The 21,829-nt window shown below is 41.6% G+C and overlaps 1 protein-coding gene across 1 annotated transcript in view; it reads right to left on the reverse strand.

Annotated features, from left to right (window-relative positions):
- The window catches only part of LOC107997905 (uncharacterized), a 121,227-nt gene that overhangs the window by 21,443 nt on the left and 77,955 nt on the right, over positions 1 to 21,829 (reverse strand). The window contains exon 2 of the mRNA XM_017056846.3: positions 1,707 to 1,744. Coding sequence (XP_016912335.2) covers positions 1,707 to 1,744 — 38 coding nt within the window. The remainder of the gene's footprint in view (positions 1 to 1,706; positions 1,745 to 21,829) is intronic.

Genomic DNA, 21,829 nt, shown 5'->3' on the forward strand with positions numbered 1-21,829 from the left:
TTAATTTTCTACGCAAAATTTTTACACTTTTAAGCTTATATGTTAAAGTTAACACCTTCGACAACTTTCACGTAACAATTTTAACTACGAATTCTTTTCGATTAATTATTTATTAACGATTATCATACAGATCATTTCGCTATATCCGTAATGGAGGTAATAATAATCGATTTATTCTTTCGAATAACAACATAATTACGAATAAAAATTACACATTAACGCGAAGAAAGGAGAAACGTTCGAGATTCGTGCGTTTATATTTATAAATAAATCTCATAATAACGCGAAATTAATGAAAAATATATTGCACGTGGACACGGTCAGTCCGCACGCGACGCAATTAATCGATAATTAATAATTAATTGAAAACGATTTTCCGTTAAAATTTATACCAGAGACTTGTTTGAGTCGTTCTATATCTTTTAAACGCGAGCTCAGAGATATAAAAGTTCACGAAAAAAAATTATTTATCAATTAATTTTCAATTAAGCGTTTTCCAAGTGGTGGGGGATAAAATGGCGCCTTTTCTCTGTCCTTCTCGCACACTATTGCTTACCTTCTCCGTGATGTGACGTCACGAATACCTCTTCGCCTGTCCTGCTACGCTAGTAACGAGTCGAAGCTTCGCGGATCCAAACGCGAGATGGCGCTGATCAAAATTTTTCGATCTAACTTATCGACCAAATGCACTCCGTTCAAAGTTACTTATTTCATACACGTACGTTTCATATATTTTTACGTTTATTTAGCCAATTTTAATCGTCGTTTGTTCGTAAAATTCCGTACGTTTATCCATTTATTTATTTTTTTTTTTTGATCGCAAAGTTAAATTAAATTCAGATTTAATCATTTAGCGTGTGTTTCGCGAGTTGAAACGAAATTAAGCGTAATATCATACCACGATAAAATCGTCGTATACAACAAAACATGACCTTTAATTTTTGCGTGTTCCGTGGAAAGAATATAATATTTATATTCAATTAATAACCGAGCATTTAATCGCTGCTTCTTGCGTGCAATTTATTTACGCAACGTGGCCGTCGATTGTAAATTACATTTATCGATCGTTTTTCATCGCGACCTCGCTTCTTCGTATTATAACTATCGAAACTGCGTTTCGATATTCCCTTCGACGTTATTTCGCTTTCCATTCGTCCAAATGGATAACAATGGGAAATCCGTCTACGCGTTTGTTCATCAATAACCTGGATAACCGTTACAATTACGTAAATTTAACGGAAGGGAAACGACGCGTATCGACGCTTCTTCTCTCCGGGAGAAAAAAGCATCGAATTCGCAGCACGGAGCAACAGCCGTACAACGTTTCTTTTTTCTCTCTCTCTCTCTCTCTCCCCCTTCGTTTACGCTCTTCGACGGCTTCGCTCGCAATTTAAAACACGCTTTTTTTACGAATCTTGCTACCTCGGTCGCGAGAGAAGGGGTAGTTATCGATTTCTCGCCTCATTTTTACCGAGTTTTTTCCGCCGATTTTCCAACGAAATCGTGGAAAAGATCACATCGATCTTCGAAATTCTTTTCGATTACCAAAAAAAAAAAAAAAACAAATTCGATCAAGAACGACTCACGATATACATATATATATATATAATTCCACGCAAGCGTATCACGATTTCCATTCGCGGAAATACCAGAACACGAAAAAGCACGTATCAAGAAGGAGAATTGGAATTTCTCGGAACACTTACCGCCGCGGTTCCCAACGACGCCTTCTCCGGCCTGGTAACTGGAATAAAAACGAAACCCTCGATTAACCGCGATCTTCCATCCAACTCTCGCCTCGTAAATAAGTACAAATAGAAAACAATACAACAGAGACGCGGGGGGAAGAAACGGCGCGAAAATTGAAGTTGGGAGCGAAACAAATTGCGGACTTTTAACGAGGATTAAAGTTGAAAACAGGAGGCAAAGGGGGGATATAATAAAGGGGAGGGGGCGGAAAAAGCGGCGAAAGAAAATCGGCATGAAACCGGACAGAAATGTGACACGGCGCGAGCGGAAAAAGAGTTCATGAATGCGACGAGGCGGAAATGGGGGAAGGAAAAAAATTTGCAAACGTGAAAAGCAGAGAAGGGGACTTTTTTTCCCCCCCTCCATCCACATCCCGTGAAAGTAACTCTCTCTATCTATCTCTTCCCTCGAGCGCGCACAACCCCCATTTCCTAGATTCATCTGCTCGTCATAATTAATTCTGGAAACATCAGAGCAACGATGGAGCCGTTTGCTTTCTATCCTCGTTCCCTTTTTCTCGCTTTAATTGTAATATATATTCTTTCCTGCAGAGCATCCAAATCTAGCTTCTTCAACGAAGGCTCGCTCTTACACGAAGAAGGATCGAGAGAAATCGAGGAGACGATCGAAATTCGGATAATCGCGAAAAAGGGAAATGGAAAGGAGGTAGAATCTTTGAGAGTTTTTCATCAGGTATCAAAATTCGGTGGGAATTTTCAACCTCGCCTCGGCCAAATTGAATTAAAAATTCTCTTCGAAATCTTAATTCGTCGACAAGTCGCGTCTATTCAAGGAAGCGGATTCCATCCTCGAAGATATTCTAGAATGGAATTAATAAGAAATTGAATCGAGTATCTTATCGATCCAACCGGAATAACTTCGTTAGGGAGAGGATATAATTCTCAAATAATGATATAATATTTAAAATTATATAATATAAAAACTAAAAATTAAAAATTATATAATAATATAAGGTGGAAGGAAACGTTTAATTTATAACACGAATATTATCACATAATTGCAATCTCTCCGTTCGAAGCGATTCTCTCGTAGAAAAGATCCTCTCTCCAATTATTAATTACTCTCTCATAAAATTAGATCAAAAAAATTAATTCACGCCATTCGAAAAATAGCGAAAACCTAGAAAGAAACCTTCCCGATCATCGAATATATTTTCAATCGACTACTAAAAAAAAAAAGAATACAAAATCGAATTCTAACCTTTTTAGTAGCGCTTAAGAACTCGCCTTAACTCGCCTGCGACGGCATCGATCGACGAGAGGTTGACTAAACTTGTAGCAAACAAGGTGACAAAGGAAACGTCGTAATTGCCGTGGCCTGATTTTAATCGAGATGCCCCCCCTCTGACAGAAGAACGGGGAGGAGAGAGAACGTCGACTGAATCGTTTCCTTTCCTCTTCCCCCAATAATAATTTTCGAAATCGAAAACAACGCGTTGCAACGGGGAACAATAACTGGACGCACGAAATTAATCACCTTGCTATCGATAACGTATTTCTCCCCCTTTGATCGATACCGCGTTATTTCTTCCTTTTTTGACCGAGAAGCAATGTGCTCGATTCGAGTAAACTACAATATCCGCGTTTCGTTTTTGTGTTTCGTTTCGTGCATCTCGTACGAACATTTATTAGGAACGTTGGGTGAAGGAGAAATGGAAAACGCAAGATGATGAAATTTCGATGACGCGATACGATGAAACGAAACGAATTAGTCTTTCGGCAGTGCATAATTTCCCGATTAAATTGTTGACTTTAATCGACGCGCGTGCAAACGAGCGCGTGGCCAACAATAAATCATCCCTTTTCAACCACGCAAAACCGTATGCAAATAACGCGTGTTTGCTCAAACCCGGAATACGATTTTCGGGGATTAAAAAAAACGGCGAATAATTTATACAATATCCAATCGTGTTCCGTTTTTCCATCTCGTACTCGATCGCGTCGCATTCTAATATAATTCCAATATAATTCCAATCCTACTTATTATTACCACTCTAACATTTTAGATTAAATTAAAATCGAGGAGGATCTTCATTTCTGGGATGGTATCGATTATTTATGCATTTCCTTCTGTTCTAATTTCGACCACGAATTCTATTATCCACCCTCCCTTTGTATAATCAAAAATTTCGCGGGACACAACACTCCATCCGTTGGAAAACTCTTACAAAATTTATTATTACAATTATCATAGAAATTGATGGCAACACTCGTATTATCGCGTTTCTCACCCACTCCAAGAGAACTCAATTTCTCCCCTTTCTAGAAAGAATCCAAACGACACGATTTTATACAATTTTAACCGCCCATCGATACTCGACACGTTTCTCGCGATTACACAGGTCGCGACACGAGCGGGAAAAAAGGAAAAAGCGGGTGGAGAAATATGGCGGGTTTTCAAACGTTTGGGGAAAGGACGGTTCACGGGCCGTTATTACGATTCGCACAGCCGATTCAGCTCGATTTTTCAATGGCTGCCTTGCGTTTCGTACTCGGCAACGTAATATCGTATCGGTCACCCACCCTCCTTCTCGCACGGTTATCTCACGCCGGGCTAAAAAAGTAGACGGCACACCCCTCTCCACTCCTCCCTCCCTCCTTTATTGCCGCGTTTCTCGCGGTATTCGCCGCCATTCCTTCCCCCCCCTTTCTCTCTTTTCAAATCGAAAAAACGTTCATAAAGAGGTTGTTGGCGGTCGATCGGCCTTTTTAATACGAAATTCGCCCTTCGATAATAACTTTTTAAATGAAAAAAAGAGAAAGGAAGGAGAACTCCTTGACGATTTGAATTTCGAGCAGAGGAAATGGAACTACAACCTTCCTTCCTTCCTTCCTTCTCTTTCCTTTTTTCGCGTATCGATGGCGCGATTTATTCGATATTATCCTCCCCCTTGAAAAAGTACCGAATGAATTCGATTTCATTCCAACGAATCACCGAGTGGGGAGGGAGAAGGGAGGGGAGGAATTGAGCCACAGGGCAGTAAGGGGTGGGTATTCGATCGGCGTATTAATATCCGCTCGATCGCTAATCGTGGCTTTATCCTGTAAAGAAATCGTGATTTATCGGAAGAAGTGATGATTCGAGCATAGCCTAATTCTCAGCGCAAATACGTATATATATACTTTGTATAAAAGAGAGCTGCGTTTTCGAAAAGAATTACTGTTATTATTATGATCGGATGACGGGAAATGGATTCCATCTCTGCTGCCGTCGCATTGTCTCCTTATTGAGAACGAAGCGAAGTGTAACGAGGTAGATTGATCCAATCAAAGGAATTGCCTCGTTCGTTTTACAATTAACATTTTAATCGAGAGTTCCACTTTTCGACTTATTGCTCCTCGATCCGATATAATAGCTAAATAAGAACGGGCGTGATATTTCTTCGTTCTGGAAACGACGAAGACCAAGGAGAAGAAATATTAACACGCGTTCTTAAAAGCATCCTCGACAAACACATCTTATTTCACGTCCATTTCTCCTCTTCTTACGTGTACACAATATAAATCTTAAGTGTTCTTTCTTTCTTTACACCACGACGACGCGGCGGAAGAATTTACGAGGAGGGAGTTGAAACGATTGCAGAAGAACGGCTGCGTGGCGTAAATAAATAATCATCTCCATCGAAAGCCAGGAAAATGTAAAAAGACTTATCGCGTCGAGTATCGTGTTTTTCCGATACTCGCCTAATCCCTGGGGCAGCCTTCGTCTTCCCTCTCCCTTCTCCCCCCACCCTTTCCAGTTTCACCCGTTTTTCAGCCGGGCTGCCAGTCGGCCACGCAGCGGCCCCATTCGTTGAAAGGAAATCCACGCGAGTGGAGATCGATGAATAAAGCAGGTTGGCCCGGAGAAAAGCTCCGCGGATTAAACGCGAAGCTTGGAAACGCGATCCGATGTTTTACGCGCCACTTTCGAATCAACGGCCTTGCGACTCATCGGCTCGGATCGATTTTGTTTGCGTCCCTTCTCTCACATTTTCGAATTCCAAACTTTCGTTTTTCTTTCTTTCTTTTTTTTCTTTTCACACTCTTTTCTCTCCTCTCGGGGAACGAAGACAGAGATCGAATCTCGGTATATTCTACGGAAATGAAGTTAGAATAATAAGTAAAATATAATGAATAATAACGTGATATAATATACGTATAAAACGTATATAAAACGTGCGTGAAAATAGACGTTTCCTTCGTTAACCAATCAAAAATTGCTTCACTGTTGGAAACAAATGTAGGATGCGGATTCTGATTGGTTAATATCGTAGAAAACCTTCTATTTTCGCGCGTATTTCCGTTTCTATTTCTCCCGTATAACCGATCTAAAACGAGAATCCAGAGTATTCTAATTTAACGTAACTTGTAATTAACTTTATAAATGTAATCTCGTATTCGAGCAGTTAAATATAATTTCATAAATTGAAAATAATTTTTACGATTTCGAATGTATTCAACTTACGATACATAGTGTATTAGGAATGTCAACAAAGGCGTTTAAGTGTGGTGTAGTAGGAATGTCAACAAAGGCGTTTAAGTTGTGGTGTATTAGGAATGTCAACAAAGGCGTTTAAAGTGGGGGAATGGGCGGTCCTATCGCCGTCCCGAGAGACTCTTTCCAACAGTGAGAACGGTACGCGTGTCGAGAGAGAAACGAACTCGACGTTCCTTTGATTTTTCCTATTTCGCGTTATCGATTAAACGTTTATATATATATATATTTTAATCAATTAACATTAACGCAAGTTATACACTGACTATACGCGAACGAATCATATTAAATTGTTCCTTTTTCTGTAATATCGTCGACGTCATTATACGAACGATCGCATATATAACTCGGGATACGGGACGGTAAGAGCGATATATATATATACATATACAATTGCATATCTGTAATCTCTGCGTAAATGAGAGATAACATCAATAGACAAATAACTTAAAATTGTGTACAATACATATAATACGAGTTAACGACTCGCAAGCGACTTTACGACACGAATCTCTCCCTTCTCTCCTCTTTATATCATTACACATCGAATCGTATCGAACGATGGTTTATCGAATACGCGTCCTTCGAACGATCCGTTCACACGGAACACCCTCGATATTCCCTAATATACCGCGAATACGTTGCTGCACACACGTGCGCTCTCTCTCTGGGTTAAAATTTAAGGTGGATCGAGTATTGGCCGAGTAAGCGTGACCGTTCTCCCACGGTTAAGACCGAGGCTTAAACCGCGGAAGCAGAGCGTCGGTTGGCAGGCGATAAACGAGGTATATATCGATTCGCAGGCGGGCGTCAACATCGATTGAATCTATAATCCTTCACACGGGATTAATACGAGGGCCCTTCGGGTGACACGAAGGGTGTCGTGCAGGATGATCGCGTGCGGCGGGTCATCGATCGGCCTAATCAGACCTCCGACGAATCGAGACGCCTCCTCCTCGACCAAACACGCATTTCTTCTCGAGGGAAATGGTCGTTGCGAATTTCGAATCGCGTTACGCGAGGGGAATCGGTTAATTGCGCCATTAAGTTTGAAAGGTGAAGTGGCATTAGACGATGATGGTGGTGGGGTGTTTGCGATGAAAATATCAACCGGCCTGTTTTGACGCGTGTTGGTTTAGCGCACCATTTCCGCCTGTTTTGCCGACGGAATCGATGTTTTCCCTCGTCGCGTGTAAACACGAGAGACGTATATAAACGCGTATACCTTCCGGATCTCTCTGTGTGCACATCTCGATCCTTGCGCGAAACTCGATTCCCCTCTTGCGGAAAAATCCTAGAACCCGTTTATGATCCCCGTCATTCGATTAACGTTAACCGATTTCGAGAGAAGACTCTTTATGCGATTAAGATTCATTTCGAACATCGATCTTTCGCGTGCGTAATTTGTCCTGGAAAAATATTCGTAACGCTCGAATTTTAATTATTTTATTAACGTACACGATATAATTTCTTTCTTGCTCTTCTTGCTTTTAGAGCATTGGGAGAATATTTGGGGAAAGAAGGCTTATATAAATTAATAAACATGGAGAGAAGAAGGACGAAGGAGGGGACACGAGAGAGGAACTGATTCGAATTTTGTCGTTGATTGGTCACGATTGCGCAGGGACAAAGGAAGTCTGTGCAAATTATCCGAGAGGAAGGGAAGGTCGACTCTCGATCGCGTTTCGGCGGAACCATCGACGCTTCGAGCGTGCTCCCGATTCGAAATTTAATTAGTCGAATTGCGAGCAGATTTAATGCCAGCCCCGAATTCGCCGGACTCCAATTAAACGTAATCGTTTATGGACGATTCTCGTACGAGGGAGAAGTTGGTTCGCGGGCCTCCCCCGTTTTCAACCTGCGAGAATTTGTTTACTCGTTTGTTAAATTGGACGACTCATCAACGCGCAAAAATACCGGTGGATAATCATGGTGGCGGCACGAGAAAGGCTGATTACGAGAGAAAGAAAAATCGAACGCGATTTTTTCATTTTCGTTTAATTTATATTTTTAAAAAATCCGTGTCTTTTACATTTTACGTCCGAGTTTATCGCGTAAATTAAATTTACTTTTAAAAAAGAAACTAGATATCGATGTATATTCTCTTCTCTCGCAATAGCATGTGAGTGAGCATTAATTACACTCTTTTCTCGTGAAAATCCTTTTCTAGCTCCATTTGATAAATCATAAAAAAAATTAAAAATTTTTAAAAATTTGTTAAAAATTTCGAATAAAGTTACTTGTTAAAACTCTTAAACAACATTTATTCGTAGCCATTAAAATCGATCCTCTTTTCGTATAACCTCGAGTGCAGTTATTCGCGATTATTATTACCATTTCGAACGATAAATTATCGAAGTAACTTTATTCGTAACTTGGACTATTAAATTTTCCCCATTACCAATAATATCACCAAGTCAAAGGAAAATTCCTCGATGTTCGAAGCACTCTCTTCTTCGCTCCAGCCAGTCATAAATAAACAATTGTGATAAACATATCGGTTGAAAAAGTAATTGGTTAAAAATTTCGAACAAACTTGCTCTTCTATCCGTCCTGGCATTATTCCCGATTATTATTACTCCTCGAACGATAAATCATTATCGAAGCAAACATCACCGATTATAAGTGTCCACTCTTCTCGATCAGAGTCAACCATCTTCCCATAGCATCGTCCTCTCTCAAATCTCAAAATGGATCTTGCTTAATCGTGGCACAAAGCTGGAAGAGAGCGACAATTTCTTGACAACTTTTCACAGAATCTTATCTTTATATATAGGGAAATTATTAACGGAGAGGATGGAAAATTTGGACGATTATCAAGCCTTTTCGTAAAATAGAAATGCGAGGGATAAATTTCCATTGGCTCGCGGAAGGGGATCGGCGAGAGAATTCAAAGGATTCGCGGGTTTCTCGGCGCATATATCGTTTCGAAAAACGGTTTTACGAGCAAGAACTGGCTTCCCAAACATCCACCGTAAACCGAGCAAAACTTCGATCCTAACCTAGGATCATTTGTTCGAAATACGAGAGAAAAGATTCTCTCACCCCCTTTCTCCTTTATTTTTCGCTTCGATCGATTCCATCTCGTCATTTACAATTTTATTATTCGCAAAATTCCGATCGAATCATCGTTCGTATTTATATTTCCACGTGATTTCATTCGCCGTAAAATTGTGAAAGGGGATTCCGTAATCCACGAGTCGTAATTTGTCAAATCAGCGTTATTATCGGTCGGTAAATTACGGTATGAAAGCGTCGCGTTAACAATTTTGCCAAATCCCTTTGAGGTCGAGTTTTCCGGATGATTAATTCGAAGCGAAACGTATTTAAAGTTGCGACAATCGAAGCTACGAGGGAAACGTACGGCATCTGTTTCGACAAGATAATTTGGAGGATCGAATTTTGATTGGTCGAAAGATGTTTCTACAGATATCGTCTCGAGGCGTAACGATTCGGAATAATTGAACGCTGGGAGAAGGTATCCGGTTTACGCAGGTGCGAGGATGGATTATTGTTTCCCAGCTCCCAGAATTGGAGGGTGTGGCGCGACGATACTCGAGAATATCATCGTCTTTTGTTTCGAGAATATTGGCCTTTAATCGATGACGATGGTTTGGAACGGCATCTCGGGAGTAAATGAAATTTGTCCCTCGAACGGTCGAGTAAAAAGACTTTCAACTTTCTCTTCGATTAAATCCCGGTGTACTTCGGAAGGAACGGCGGAAGATTAATATCGATCGTTGGCCCCGACGCGGAGGCCAAATCGAGTTAACCGGATATCCGTTTAAGCGAAACTTTTTAAGCGACCTCGTTTCGAGAGAGAGAGAGAGAAACTTCTCGACCGACAACTTTCGCTTTCCGACTGAAATTCCAATCTCCTAATCTCCGAAGAATTAATTATACAGAAACGATCGTATCCACGAAATCGTGTTAAATCTTTGCGTTCGACTCGAGCCGATTGTTCTCACGATTAACTCGATGATATAATTTCGCGCACGAATTAATCGCAATTTTAAAAATACGTAAGAAGAATTATTTTGACAGGGTAGAAAATTTTTATCAAAATATATTTTTAATTATCCGCACGACAGTGTCGAAAATCAAGGCTTAGGAATTTACTCGATATTCTCTGGAGAAATGATAAATATCAATCCAATCCAATGCCCGACGACAGTGGCCACCTCTCTCGTTTATTACGAAAACTTGGATCGATCAAGTCTCGTCTCTTGAGTGATCCTCCTGTCATCGAAATAAGTCGAAAGAAGAATATAATTCGAGAGATGATTTGCTCGGAGGTAAACTCAATCATCCAATCTGAAACCGAATAGGAAAATTTGAATCGTTCGAATCTATAAACTCGTTTCTTTGGTTGATCGAAAGGAGGATGAAACACGAGAGATCATTTGCTCGAAGGTAAGTTCAATCCAATCTGAAACTAATTAGGAAAACTTGGATCGTTGGAATCTATAAACTCGTTTCTTTGGTTGATCGGAATTAATCGAAAGGAGGATAAAACACGAGAGATCATTCGCTCGAAGGTAAATTGAATCATCCAATCGGGGTGGAGGAGTGGTATACTCCTCGCGATATCCAATCAGAGCGAAATAAATTCCTTGGAAGACGGTTCCCCCGTCTATTTGTCCGGTCCGTCGGCAGTAATTCACCCCGTAGATCCGCCGGTAACACGGTCGTAGATCGTCGGTGAAGAGAATTAATCGAGAAGGGGCTTGGACGGGCACGAGGAGGAGGAGGACAAGGCCGAATTTCGAGGGAGATCGATGCCCCTCCGATCGATTCCATTAACGACCAAGCATTCGAAAGATCCAGAGGGCGAATAATCAACGACAATCGCCGTCGTGTGCACGTTGATTTAATTTTGCGAGCCGAACGGAGCAAGGAATCGGGGACGTCGCGATGACGATATTCTATATCTTCGCGTCACCGATCATTTATCAAAGAAAATTGCAACGAATCGGGGTTTGTCGGAGAAAGGTGGACAGGAATCGACGAGGAGAAATATCCGTAAACACGGATCATCGCGCTAGCATCGATATCGAGGAACAAAGATCGTTCGATCGTAATACGAATCTTCGATATTTATTCTCGACTCGACAACTATTATTCCGCGTACAATTCCGTGGAAATGGGGAAATAACGTGTAAATTTAAACGTGTATCGGGAAGAGAAGTAGTTATCGTACGAAACGTTGAATAAACCGTCGCTTTTATCCGTAATATCGATCCGACATTTCTTTCTTTTTTTACTTTCCCCACCGTAAACGCTATAATTCTTCTATAAACACATCAAACTTCTTCGTTTTATCACCCCCGCGTATAAAATGAACCGCGATCAAAATCGCGCGTCTGACGCGAAAATAATGCTTTAATGGGGGCGAAAAATACGAGGAATGACGTGGACGAGGGAAAAAATTTATAAATATTAACGTCGCGTATATGGTATAATATAAAATAAAATGGTAAATATTCTTCGTATGAAAAAAATAAATGAAATTACCACGAACACTTTTACGAAAGGTAAGATTTTTTCTTGCTCTTTCTAAGGAAATCTTTATCATTGAACTTTAAGTCGACGAAGAGGGGAGAGATAACTCGTGCCTTCGTCATAGACTTTGTAATTCGTTTTGCATCGTAAGGAACGGATAACGCGGAATCGATACGGCTCCCTCCCCCTCCCTTGTGCACCCCGGGGATTTGCATCGATGAAAGCGGCGCTCGAAAGATGATTTTTTTCATCGTTAACGTTATGCAAGGATCGGGCCTTCTTTCTCCGCCTCGAGGTAAATTTATCAGATATACAATAAATCCGATATCTCTCTCTGAAAAATATTGTCACAAAAATCGAAAATTCTTGCAACGATCGAATCGACAACGCGACTTCCCCCTTTTCTCCAAAAACGGATCACAAAAAGAGGAATTTACTCCGAACAATATCAAATATCGTAATATCGTTCGAGAGATGGTGTTTAGAAAAATCTAAGTAAATTCGATATTTTCGTAACGATTCCTTACTCGCGCGTAGGAAAGAGAGAAAGGAAAAAACTTGGTTAAAATGACGAGGAACCTTCCTTAAAAAAATCCTTCGACTCGCGGGTATTAAATCGGGGCTGGACGAATTAATCGGATCGAACGGGCCCCCTCTGCAGAGATCCGGAAATAAAAGTTAAATCGAGGATGAAAATGAAATATCGGATATAGACGGAAAAAGAAGAAAGGAACGGGAGAATTAATCGGTTTCGAAAATACCTGGTGGAAGTTAAAAAAAAAAGAAGGAACAAAGAAGTCGTTGCCTCCGTGTTACGAGAGAATCGAATTCGACACAGGAATTATCGTCCGAGGAATTAATCGTTGGCTCGCAAGGGGGAGCGGATACAACACACGAAAATATGTTATTGTTCGAGTGACGCGTTTTTTGCGGCGATATCGAGAGGGTTGTTGATCGAGAGTGGGGGGAAAACGCCCCGTTTCCCGATGGAAAACGGACGGCGTCGGTTTACTAACCCGGCCAATAAGGGCGCACACCGTTCCCCGCTATTTATTCCATATCACACGGCCGATTACAAAATATTTTCGCGATTTACGGCGACATCCACGCCGGTGATTTACGGCCACGCTCGCATAAACGGGGATACAACGCGAATTTGCGAAATATTTTTGTAACGCGTCGCGTTACGAGCTCGTATTTACGGCTCGATTTCAACCCCTGCTCGCGTTCCTCATTTTCCACACGAGATATATATATACACACATATTTTTCATTTTCATCCTTTCGTCGAATCGTCGTGGAATTAAAAAAGAAAAATTGGAGATCGGCGCGAAGAATCGAGGCGAGAGGGTGAAAACGAGGCGGCATTAAGGGTGGATTTTCCCGACCCTCGTTGTTGTCCTTCTCTTTTTTCCCCCTTTAACCAGCCGATAATTAACAGGACTAACGTTCCATCGTCGGAGTCGTTCAATTTCGTATAAAACTCTAATTGCCGGCACTCCTCCTCTACCACCCCTCCTGTCCGTATGCACCTCTCGGCCATTTCGGGCTGGAATATTTTTTTAGTTCGTTTAACCGCGTCAAATTAAACCGAAATTCGAGCCGGACCGGTGTAAAGTTTATTTCGGTCTCTCCACTCCCCTTTTCGACCTCCCCTCCTTTCACCACCTCTGCGACTGTGCACGCATCCTCGCCCGTTCGATACTCGCCCTAACGTTTGTCCGATGTTTCTCGCCAACAGGTGAAAAAAATCGGCTGCATGGTTGATCTCTCGAAAAAAGCTTCCTTCCATCTTTTCGTCGGTGGATTCGTAGGGCATCTTCTTGCGATCGAGCAACGATGATGGAGAAACGAGATAAATGGCCGGATTCCTTTTGAGAATCGGGATAACAACGAGGAGAAACGAGAGCGGTTAATCAGAGTAAAAGCGAGTAGAGAATCTCTCTCTCCTCTCGTGGAGAATCCTTCTCGGCTCGCGAACGAATAATTTCCCTCCATGGGGGTTGGAATCTTGGTCGAGGGGAAGGAACACGCTTCCGGCAATTATGACGAGCGAAAGGGAGAGATTTTATTTTTTTTCTTTCCTTCCTTTTTTTTTCGCCGCAGGAACGTTTCGATGGTTATTATTTCTCGATGGTATTATTCCTCTTCCCCGATAAATTCTTTTTATCGAGAATTTTTCCCTTCCGGGGATATAACGTTAAGTTAGAGGCCACTTTGTAAATTATCGTCGAGAGTCGCTTATTTCTATCTTGCTTTAATTGCTGATAAATATTCGAATAAACCAATCTCGATGATATTTTTTAACGCGGCGTTAAAATCGTTACGTTTTATCGCGGAGGCCGTTGTTTATCGAAAGATTAACAACCTAAGTTAAAATACGACAGGACGGGAATCGAGTAAAGATAATTAACTCCAGCTTTGATTCCATCTCGATTCAAAATGTTCGTCACAGCGGTCTTTGTTTATTAACCTAAATATCAACCAGAAATCGAATTAACTCTAGTTTTAATCCCATCCCGATTCAAACCGTTCGCCATAACGATTTTTGTTTATTAATCCGAACGCGAGCCGGAAATCGAATAAAGATATTAACTCGATTCAAACCGTTCCTCGTATCTTTGTTTATTAACCCGGAATACGAACCAGAAATCGAATAAAGATATTATTAAAGATATAAATCGAATTTAACGATTCTCATTATTGAATTTACTCAATTTTCCTTCCTAACTCGTTTCGCAAGATTAGAAAAGAAATCGAAGATCGAAGGTTTGGCGTTTACGAGTCGCGTGCGAAAACCGTGGAGATAGAAAATTTCGGGGGAGCTAGCTTGTTATTAATGGCAAGTAAACGAAGGTAATTTCGGGGGATTTTACTCGTCCCCGAGGAAGGCGATCCACGTTAATTTCATTTTCGACGAATCTACGCGCTGTCCCCAATCGCTACGCGCACCACCTGTGCGTTTCGACTGCTCCTCGTCTTGTTCCGTCTCCCTCCCTCCCTCACGAGTCACACCCTTTGGCCCCTGGTCCCTCGCGTGCGCCTATATCATCCGTTACATGCGCACCGAGGCAAATACATGGCTCCACAGAGTAAACACTGCATAATGGAAACGCGGTTACTCGAATTGCATAATTTCGTATTACGCCGGCCGAACATTGCTCCGCGCAGTTACTTGGGGCAAATTCTAGAAACCTTCTTCTTACTGGCTCGGTCGATAAACGGATAAATCGCACTTCTTCCCAAGTAACTGGATCGATTATCTTTACGTCTGGAAAGGAATCGATCCCAGTATCGAGTATATCATCTCTTTTCTCTTCTTACTGCTTTAACACCGTCGAGAATAAACTTTCTTTTGAGAAAGATTTCGTTTAAGCGTGCGTTTGGCCGAGATTTATATCACCCTTGGGATCGTGACTTTTTTATTCCGAGTTGTCGATGAATCTTTAATGGAAGAAAGAACGTTTCCGCGCAGCGTGGAATTAATTATAGAAACGCGCGAGAGAACTCGCGGACAGCGACATTAATTGCGCCGCGCTAGCACGCCTTCGTGAATTATACTTTTTCATAAGTTTGCCGCGTTAACGCAAGCTGTCGCGACGATCGTAACATGGCCGACCATCGGCCAATGCAAAAACTTTCCACGGCAGTGATGCGCCCGCCGAACGAACGGCATATTCCTTCGTCGAATTTAAGCAAAGTTTCTTAAAACGTTCGACCCTGCTGCTTCCTCCCCATCCCCCTCGTTAACAAGTTGCGTAATCCTCGTCGGATACGGGATAAATCTCGCGTTTCGTACTTAAAAGTTTTGCGATATCGAAAGAAGAAGAAGGAGAGAAAGGAGGGAGTAAGTTTATTGTCGCTTGTTAAAATGAAAAGTATCGTTCCCTGAAAATTTCTGTTGTGGGGAAATACGGAGGAAAGGGAGGTCGGTGTCCTTTGTCGTCGCTCTATGAAAGTTTCCGCAATGGAGAATGTCAATCGAAATCCTACGAGGAAGAATCGCACAAGGATTCGATACTGCACGAGTTCTATCATTACATCATTTACGAAAATTTTTGCGATGTCGAAAGAGTGAAATCCCACGGAAGAAGCAAATCGAATGGAAAATATCGTTGTTCGAAAGATCGATTTTGGGAAATTTCTGCGATAATGATAGGCAAAAGTATTTTACGAAAATTTATGCGATAATAATAAATAAAGGAAAACGTCGCAAATTCGAAAGTTTGATTTTGCAAAATTTCTGCGCAGAAGAATCTCAATTCTCTCATTATATCACTATTTTACAAAAATTTTTGGGACAATCGAAAGAATGAAAGAATCAAATCGAATAATAAACGTTCGACTCGAAAATTTCTGCGAAATCTAACGCAGAAGAATCTCAATTCTATCATTATATCACTATTTTACAAAAATTTTTGGGACAATGGAAAGAATGAAAGAATCAAATCGAATAATAAATATTGTTCGACTCGAAAGTTTGATTTTGCGAAAACGACAATGACTCGAAAGAGTGGAATGGAAGAAGTGGAATATATAATAACGCGAAAGAAGAATCAAGGCTACAGCGAAACGAATATCGATCCGTTATTTCCGCAATCCCATGAAAATTCTTAGGAATATTAAGCGGAAAGGGGATCGGTGGGGGGCTTAATGGCTGGCTGGGGGGTTGTTCTTGGTTCCCTCTCCTCCCCCACGTGTGATTTTCTTTTCCAAGATTTTAATGCCTCCCACGGCGCGGCGCGCAGTTGCGTCATACATTATAATGCCGACTCGCGTATGCGCTCGTTCCATGCTCACAGAGAATGCGAGAGTGTAGTTTTATGTCGTCCATAAACGATGTATCTGCACGAGCCACCGAGCTTTCTGTCCGTTCTCCGGGACACAATGGAAAAATACCTGGCCAAACCCCTCTTCCCCGCTTCGACTTCCTCCTCCTCTCTCTCTCTCTCTCTTCTCTTCCCTTCTTTTAATGCCGGAGCAAGACTGCAAGCAGAATTGAAGCATCCGCCTCGTAAAAGAGACGAAACAAGTTCATTCGCTTGCTTTAACGATCCTAGCTTTTTCTTCCAAGCCTAGTTCTTGGTCGAGACGAAGACAGAGGGGATTATTCAGTTCTTTTCGAGGATGAGCAAGTAGGATCCTTTTTGAGAAAATCAATTATTATTGTTGTTGTTGTTGTGAAATTTTTATACGTTTCCACAATGCAGAAAATTATCTCTAAAATAAAATATCGTGCATTCGTGTGGAAGAAAATTGGAAGGTTCACGTGGAAAGCAACTGGTGTTAACAGTATTCCGATCGATCTTGTTCTCGATAGTTCGAATTTGTTCCTTGCTGCACCCCCGATGTTACTTTTTTCTTTGGAAAACCAATCAAAAGGGATACATCGACGCTTGTATCCCTCCTTTTCGCTCTTAATGGAAGGAACGAACCCAAGATAAAGGAAGAGGACAGTGACGAATTATCCCCCGATTTTCCAACGCTGTTATTCGAGCATGGAAACGAAGAAATCTTCTCCACTCGAGCAATAACCTCGCGTTTCCAAATATGATCGCGATATTTCGTACAAATTGGCAAAACGAAGCGGTTTCACCCCGATAATCTATCCTTTGAAATCCCTCGTATGTATAATCGATTGCGACGAAAACCTGCTCGAATATTATTCGCACGATTTTAATAATAAAGTAACTTTATCCCAGGGATTTTTAACTCGGGCCGATGAATATCTCCAGAAGTTTTCTTTCTAAAAACGTAAATAAATCCTTCCTTCCCTCCTTTCTTGCTTATTGTAAAATTGTAAACATCGAATAATAATCGCTTCCTCTCAAACGTGCGAGGGAGTACGAGAAACGCGCATTTTCAGCGGACGAAGGAATGAAAATAAGGGATATTAAGACGCGCCGCGTTTAACGATCAAAGGAAGGAGGAGGAGGAGGAGGAGAAAGAATTCACCGGCGGCGATGAATTTCACGAGGGGAGGGGAGAGAGAGAGAAAGGGAAATATATTCCTCTGAAAAAGCAAACTTTCGAAATTATCTCGCGGAGGTAACGACGCTGCAAGTTGGAAATTAGATTGGCGTAAAATAACAGGCGCGAAGGAACGAGTAGCTCGCGTCTTCCCCCTCTCGACTTGAATAAATTCGTATCGAAATCGCTTCAGCGAGCCAAATCTTCCATCTTCCCATCGAATTGTTACGCGTATAAGTAACTTCGAGAGATAGAAAAGTCGTTGGTAAATTTTTAATTTTTACAACAATTTGGAAGGAATGAGATTATTCCAGATGCCTTATCGCTCGTCTTACATCTCTTTTTTAATTTTTACGAAATCGATCTCTAACGAATTGTTTCGATCACCGTAGCGAAGATCCAAATCCTCAGAGAATTCGAGATATTCCTAAATCGGCGAAGGGAAAGCAAACTCGACCAACGATAATAAAAGAAAGAATTTCCAAAAACGATTCCATAATAGCAATTCTGATCAACAGTCTCGAATCAATTCGTTAATGAAAAAAAAATTTTACACTCCTCTCTTATGATTATTTAAATAAAAAGAAAAATCGGTGGAAATAATCTCTCTCGTAGTCTCTCGGCCAAGGGATAGAGGGATCCGCCGAAACGGTTGAATTCCGTCGGCGGAATTTTCTCGAGGGAAATGAAAAAGCTGGAAAACCCGGTCGCGAGAACATGCATAAAATAGTGCGTGGTCGCGAAACTCGCGCAGAAAACTGTCGAGCGGAACGTGCAATTTAACCGGTATTAAAGAAACTCGCGTCGCGATTCACCCTCGTTTTTAAATTGCTTCGCGCTTCTCCTCTTGAAATAAGAGGGGGTAAGGTAAAAAGAAAGACACCGGACAAGGATAAGAATATTAAAGTGAACTAGAACTTGGATCCGTTTCTTATACAATTCTTCGAATCCATTCCTTCGAAATAAATTAATAATTAAGAAGGAACGGCGGAAGACGGAGAATGGCGCTCGAGAGTCCCTTTCCACCTTAAGGAAGAGGCTTTAAGCCGATTGTAATAATGGAAGTTAAGGTGTATCGTGTAGAGAGCGAAGTTGAAAAAAGAAAGAAAGAAAAATACGAAACGAGGCGCATCAACTGCGTATTATAAAATATTTTTCTTTTCACGATAAATACGATAAACGTGACGATACCGTCGTCGTTGCGCGTGAAGTTCATCCACGGTTGAATGTATCGCTCAAATTTATTATTATTCTCCGTGGGGGGGAAAAAAGGAGAAGGAAAAAAGGAATGGAAAGAAAAGAAAAGCGGAGAGGAAACTGGTTCGTCGAGCTCGATTAGACCTCGCCGTTCGATTCGAAAAGAGAAAAAGAGAAGGAAGCGGGCGAACTATCGAAGAAAGACAAATATTTGTCGAAAAAGTTGCGGTCGATCGCGGTACAGCATCGAATTTTTCTCTTTTCCAAAAATTTTAAACATGACAATTGCTCGATGGAAACCCTAGCCAATGGAATGTATCCAAGTTTGAAAGAAAAAAAAAGTCTTCGACAACGAAGCCTTTTCGATCATCTCCGTTTCCCGAAACACGCGCTTAAATGATCAAGTCCCGGTGTATCGGCCGTTATTGAATTCTTCGGGGGCGTTGCTCCATTTTCTCTCTGAAAATTTGCCGGCCGGAAACAAGAGAATTCCTGGACGCAGCGCGCGTTGGAATCTCGAGAACGAGGCTCGACGCTCCATCGTGAGACGTTTCGACAGTCAACGATCGCTTTGAAGAGGATACAAAGCGGAAAACAAACATCCGAGACGCTGGAAATAGGCTAAGGTGACGTGTTTTGAAGGAGAAATAATTTTCTTTTTTTCTACGAAGCAACTATCTCGAGAGTTTCAACTTGGTAAAGTAAACCTGAACCTAACAACATTCGGTGAAAAAAGGAAAAAAAAAAAAAGAATCGAAGAGAGTTTCCGATGGCGGAATATCAATTTTTTTGATACGTAGAAAAACAATTGTAGAATGGTAAAAATCCAAACGAAATCCAAACGGTTTTATATACTGACGGCTATATACTCGCATCGAATACGTGTATGCAAATGGAAACCCGAATGTTTGAATATTTGTACATTTTACGTTTTCTTTTTTTTTTTTTTGAAAAATGACAATTTGTAAAAAATATCATTCGCATAATGTTGAACACGCGAATATTAATAATGGTGGTCAAATTCTTTTTCTTAATTTTTAAGTAAGATTTCTTATTTAAATTTCGTTATCGTAGCCCTTTGTAAATTGCCCAACAAATTTTTAATTCACGAATCTTTCTTTTACCCAAATCTACGATTCTTCCTAAACGCATCAATTCCACTCAAGATCATCAAAAATTACCTCCCCTTTCACACTTTATTTATCGATTTCCAATTTCAGCTCTCAAGGTCGACGATCAAACTCGCGCGGAAACACGCGAAACTTCCAACAGCGATATTTATCAGGCCTCGATCCAGTTGATGGCAGGTAATTGGCCATGAACAGACCACGTGACGCGCGACCGTTGAACGAGCGGATCGATGGTCGAGCCGGTCGGTAACCCAGTTCCCTAAGAAATCCTGCGAGCAACTGCGAAAAGTCGAGGATCCAAGGAGGCGAGGGGGAAAGAAAGGGGCAAAGGACGTTGGCGCGGCACGGAGACCCCGATCCACCGAGTTCCGGGATAAATCACTTCCTGTTGCCGTGGAACAAAACTTGCCCGAGCAGTTGGATCCTCGTCGCGCCAACTTTCTTGCTCGCCGCGCACCGAGAATTCTCGGCCAATCTCCGCGCTGACCGCGAATATCGGGTTTACTCGGCGGAGGAGGAAACTCGAACCGAAGGGATTTCGAAACTGCTACGATCCCCCCCTCCAACACCTTTCCAAGGCGCGGAACACGTCGATTAACGAAGCGGAAAGTAGTTTGGACGATAGGATCCAAGTGGATTAAACGTATTTTCTAAGGTAGCAGCGATCCCTATTTCGCAAGTGGATGAACGATAGTCGCGTAATCTTTGATGAAATTTTCTTTTATATATTTGCCGAATTTTTTAATCCACATTTTAGAAGATTCTTTTTTATCGGTCGAATATTTCGAATCTCGATATTTTAACGATAAAAGAAACGGAGCTTTTCGATACTTTCGTACATTCCACTACATGAAAATGTAAACCGTATCAAAAATAATGCCATTAAAACGATCGCTTCTTCGAACGCTCGAGCTCGCCAACACCTTTTATCATTGAAAAAGTAACTAGTTTAAAAATTTCTACAATAAAGTCGCTCTATTAAAGTAACGTTTATTCCATTACACGCTTATTATTATTATCGAGAATAACAGTAGAAAATTATCGAAGTAACTTTATTTTCGTCTATTAAATTTTATCCATCTCAGCGTGGAGAGCGATCCAAATGGATTAATCAGGATCGATGGATCGATTCCTCGGAGGAAGCGGATGGAGGAATCGTGATTCGGCGGAAAATCCGCTCGTTAACGCGTATCGTGTCGCGGTCGAGGGAGACAGAGCGAGCGAGCGAGTGAGTGAGTGAGAGAGAGAGCGAGCAAGCGAACGAGCGAACGAGTGAGTGAGAGAGAGCGAGCGAGCAAGCGAGCGAGTAAGAGAGAGAGTGAGATTGGAGAGGTCGACGCGTTGCGGAGGTTGTTGGCGGTTGCTCGTCTCGCGGGGGTAACTCGGGTGGAAGGAAGGAGCGACTACTTGCCAGTGGCCGACCGCGCGCTGCAATAATTAATTCGGGTGGAATGCATTATCGCGATGCTGGCTCGGTTGGAGAGCAACCGCTAGGCACCAGGTTTATCTCGCCCCCTCGCGACACCAAACTTTTCCTTCGATGTTGTTTGCAAACAAGTTTTCTCCTGATCCTCTCGACGATCGATTCGAAAGATTCCTTTTTTGCATTACACGTATTTTCTCATATCCAAGTAACGAACAAACCCACTAGCCTCTAACGAAGGATAATTTTTCGTTCTATAGCTCTCGAAGAAAAAAGAATGAATCTTCGAAAGTACATCGAGGGATAAATCTGCTGGAAAGTTCGGAGACTGTCAGATTGTCTACCAATCAACTTTGGAATC

Source organism: Apis cerana, linkage group LG5 (genome assembly GCF_029169275.1).
Source record: "Apis cerana isolate GH-2021 linkage group LG5, AcerK_1.0, whole genome shotgun sequence".
Classification (NCBI taxonomy): domain Eukaryota; kingdom Metazoa; phylum Arthropoda; class Insecta; order Hymenoptera; family Apidae; genus Apis; species Apis cerana.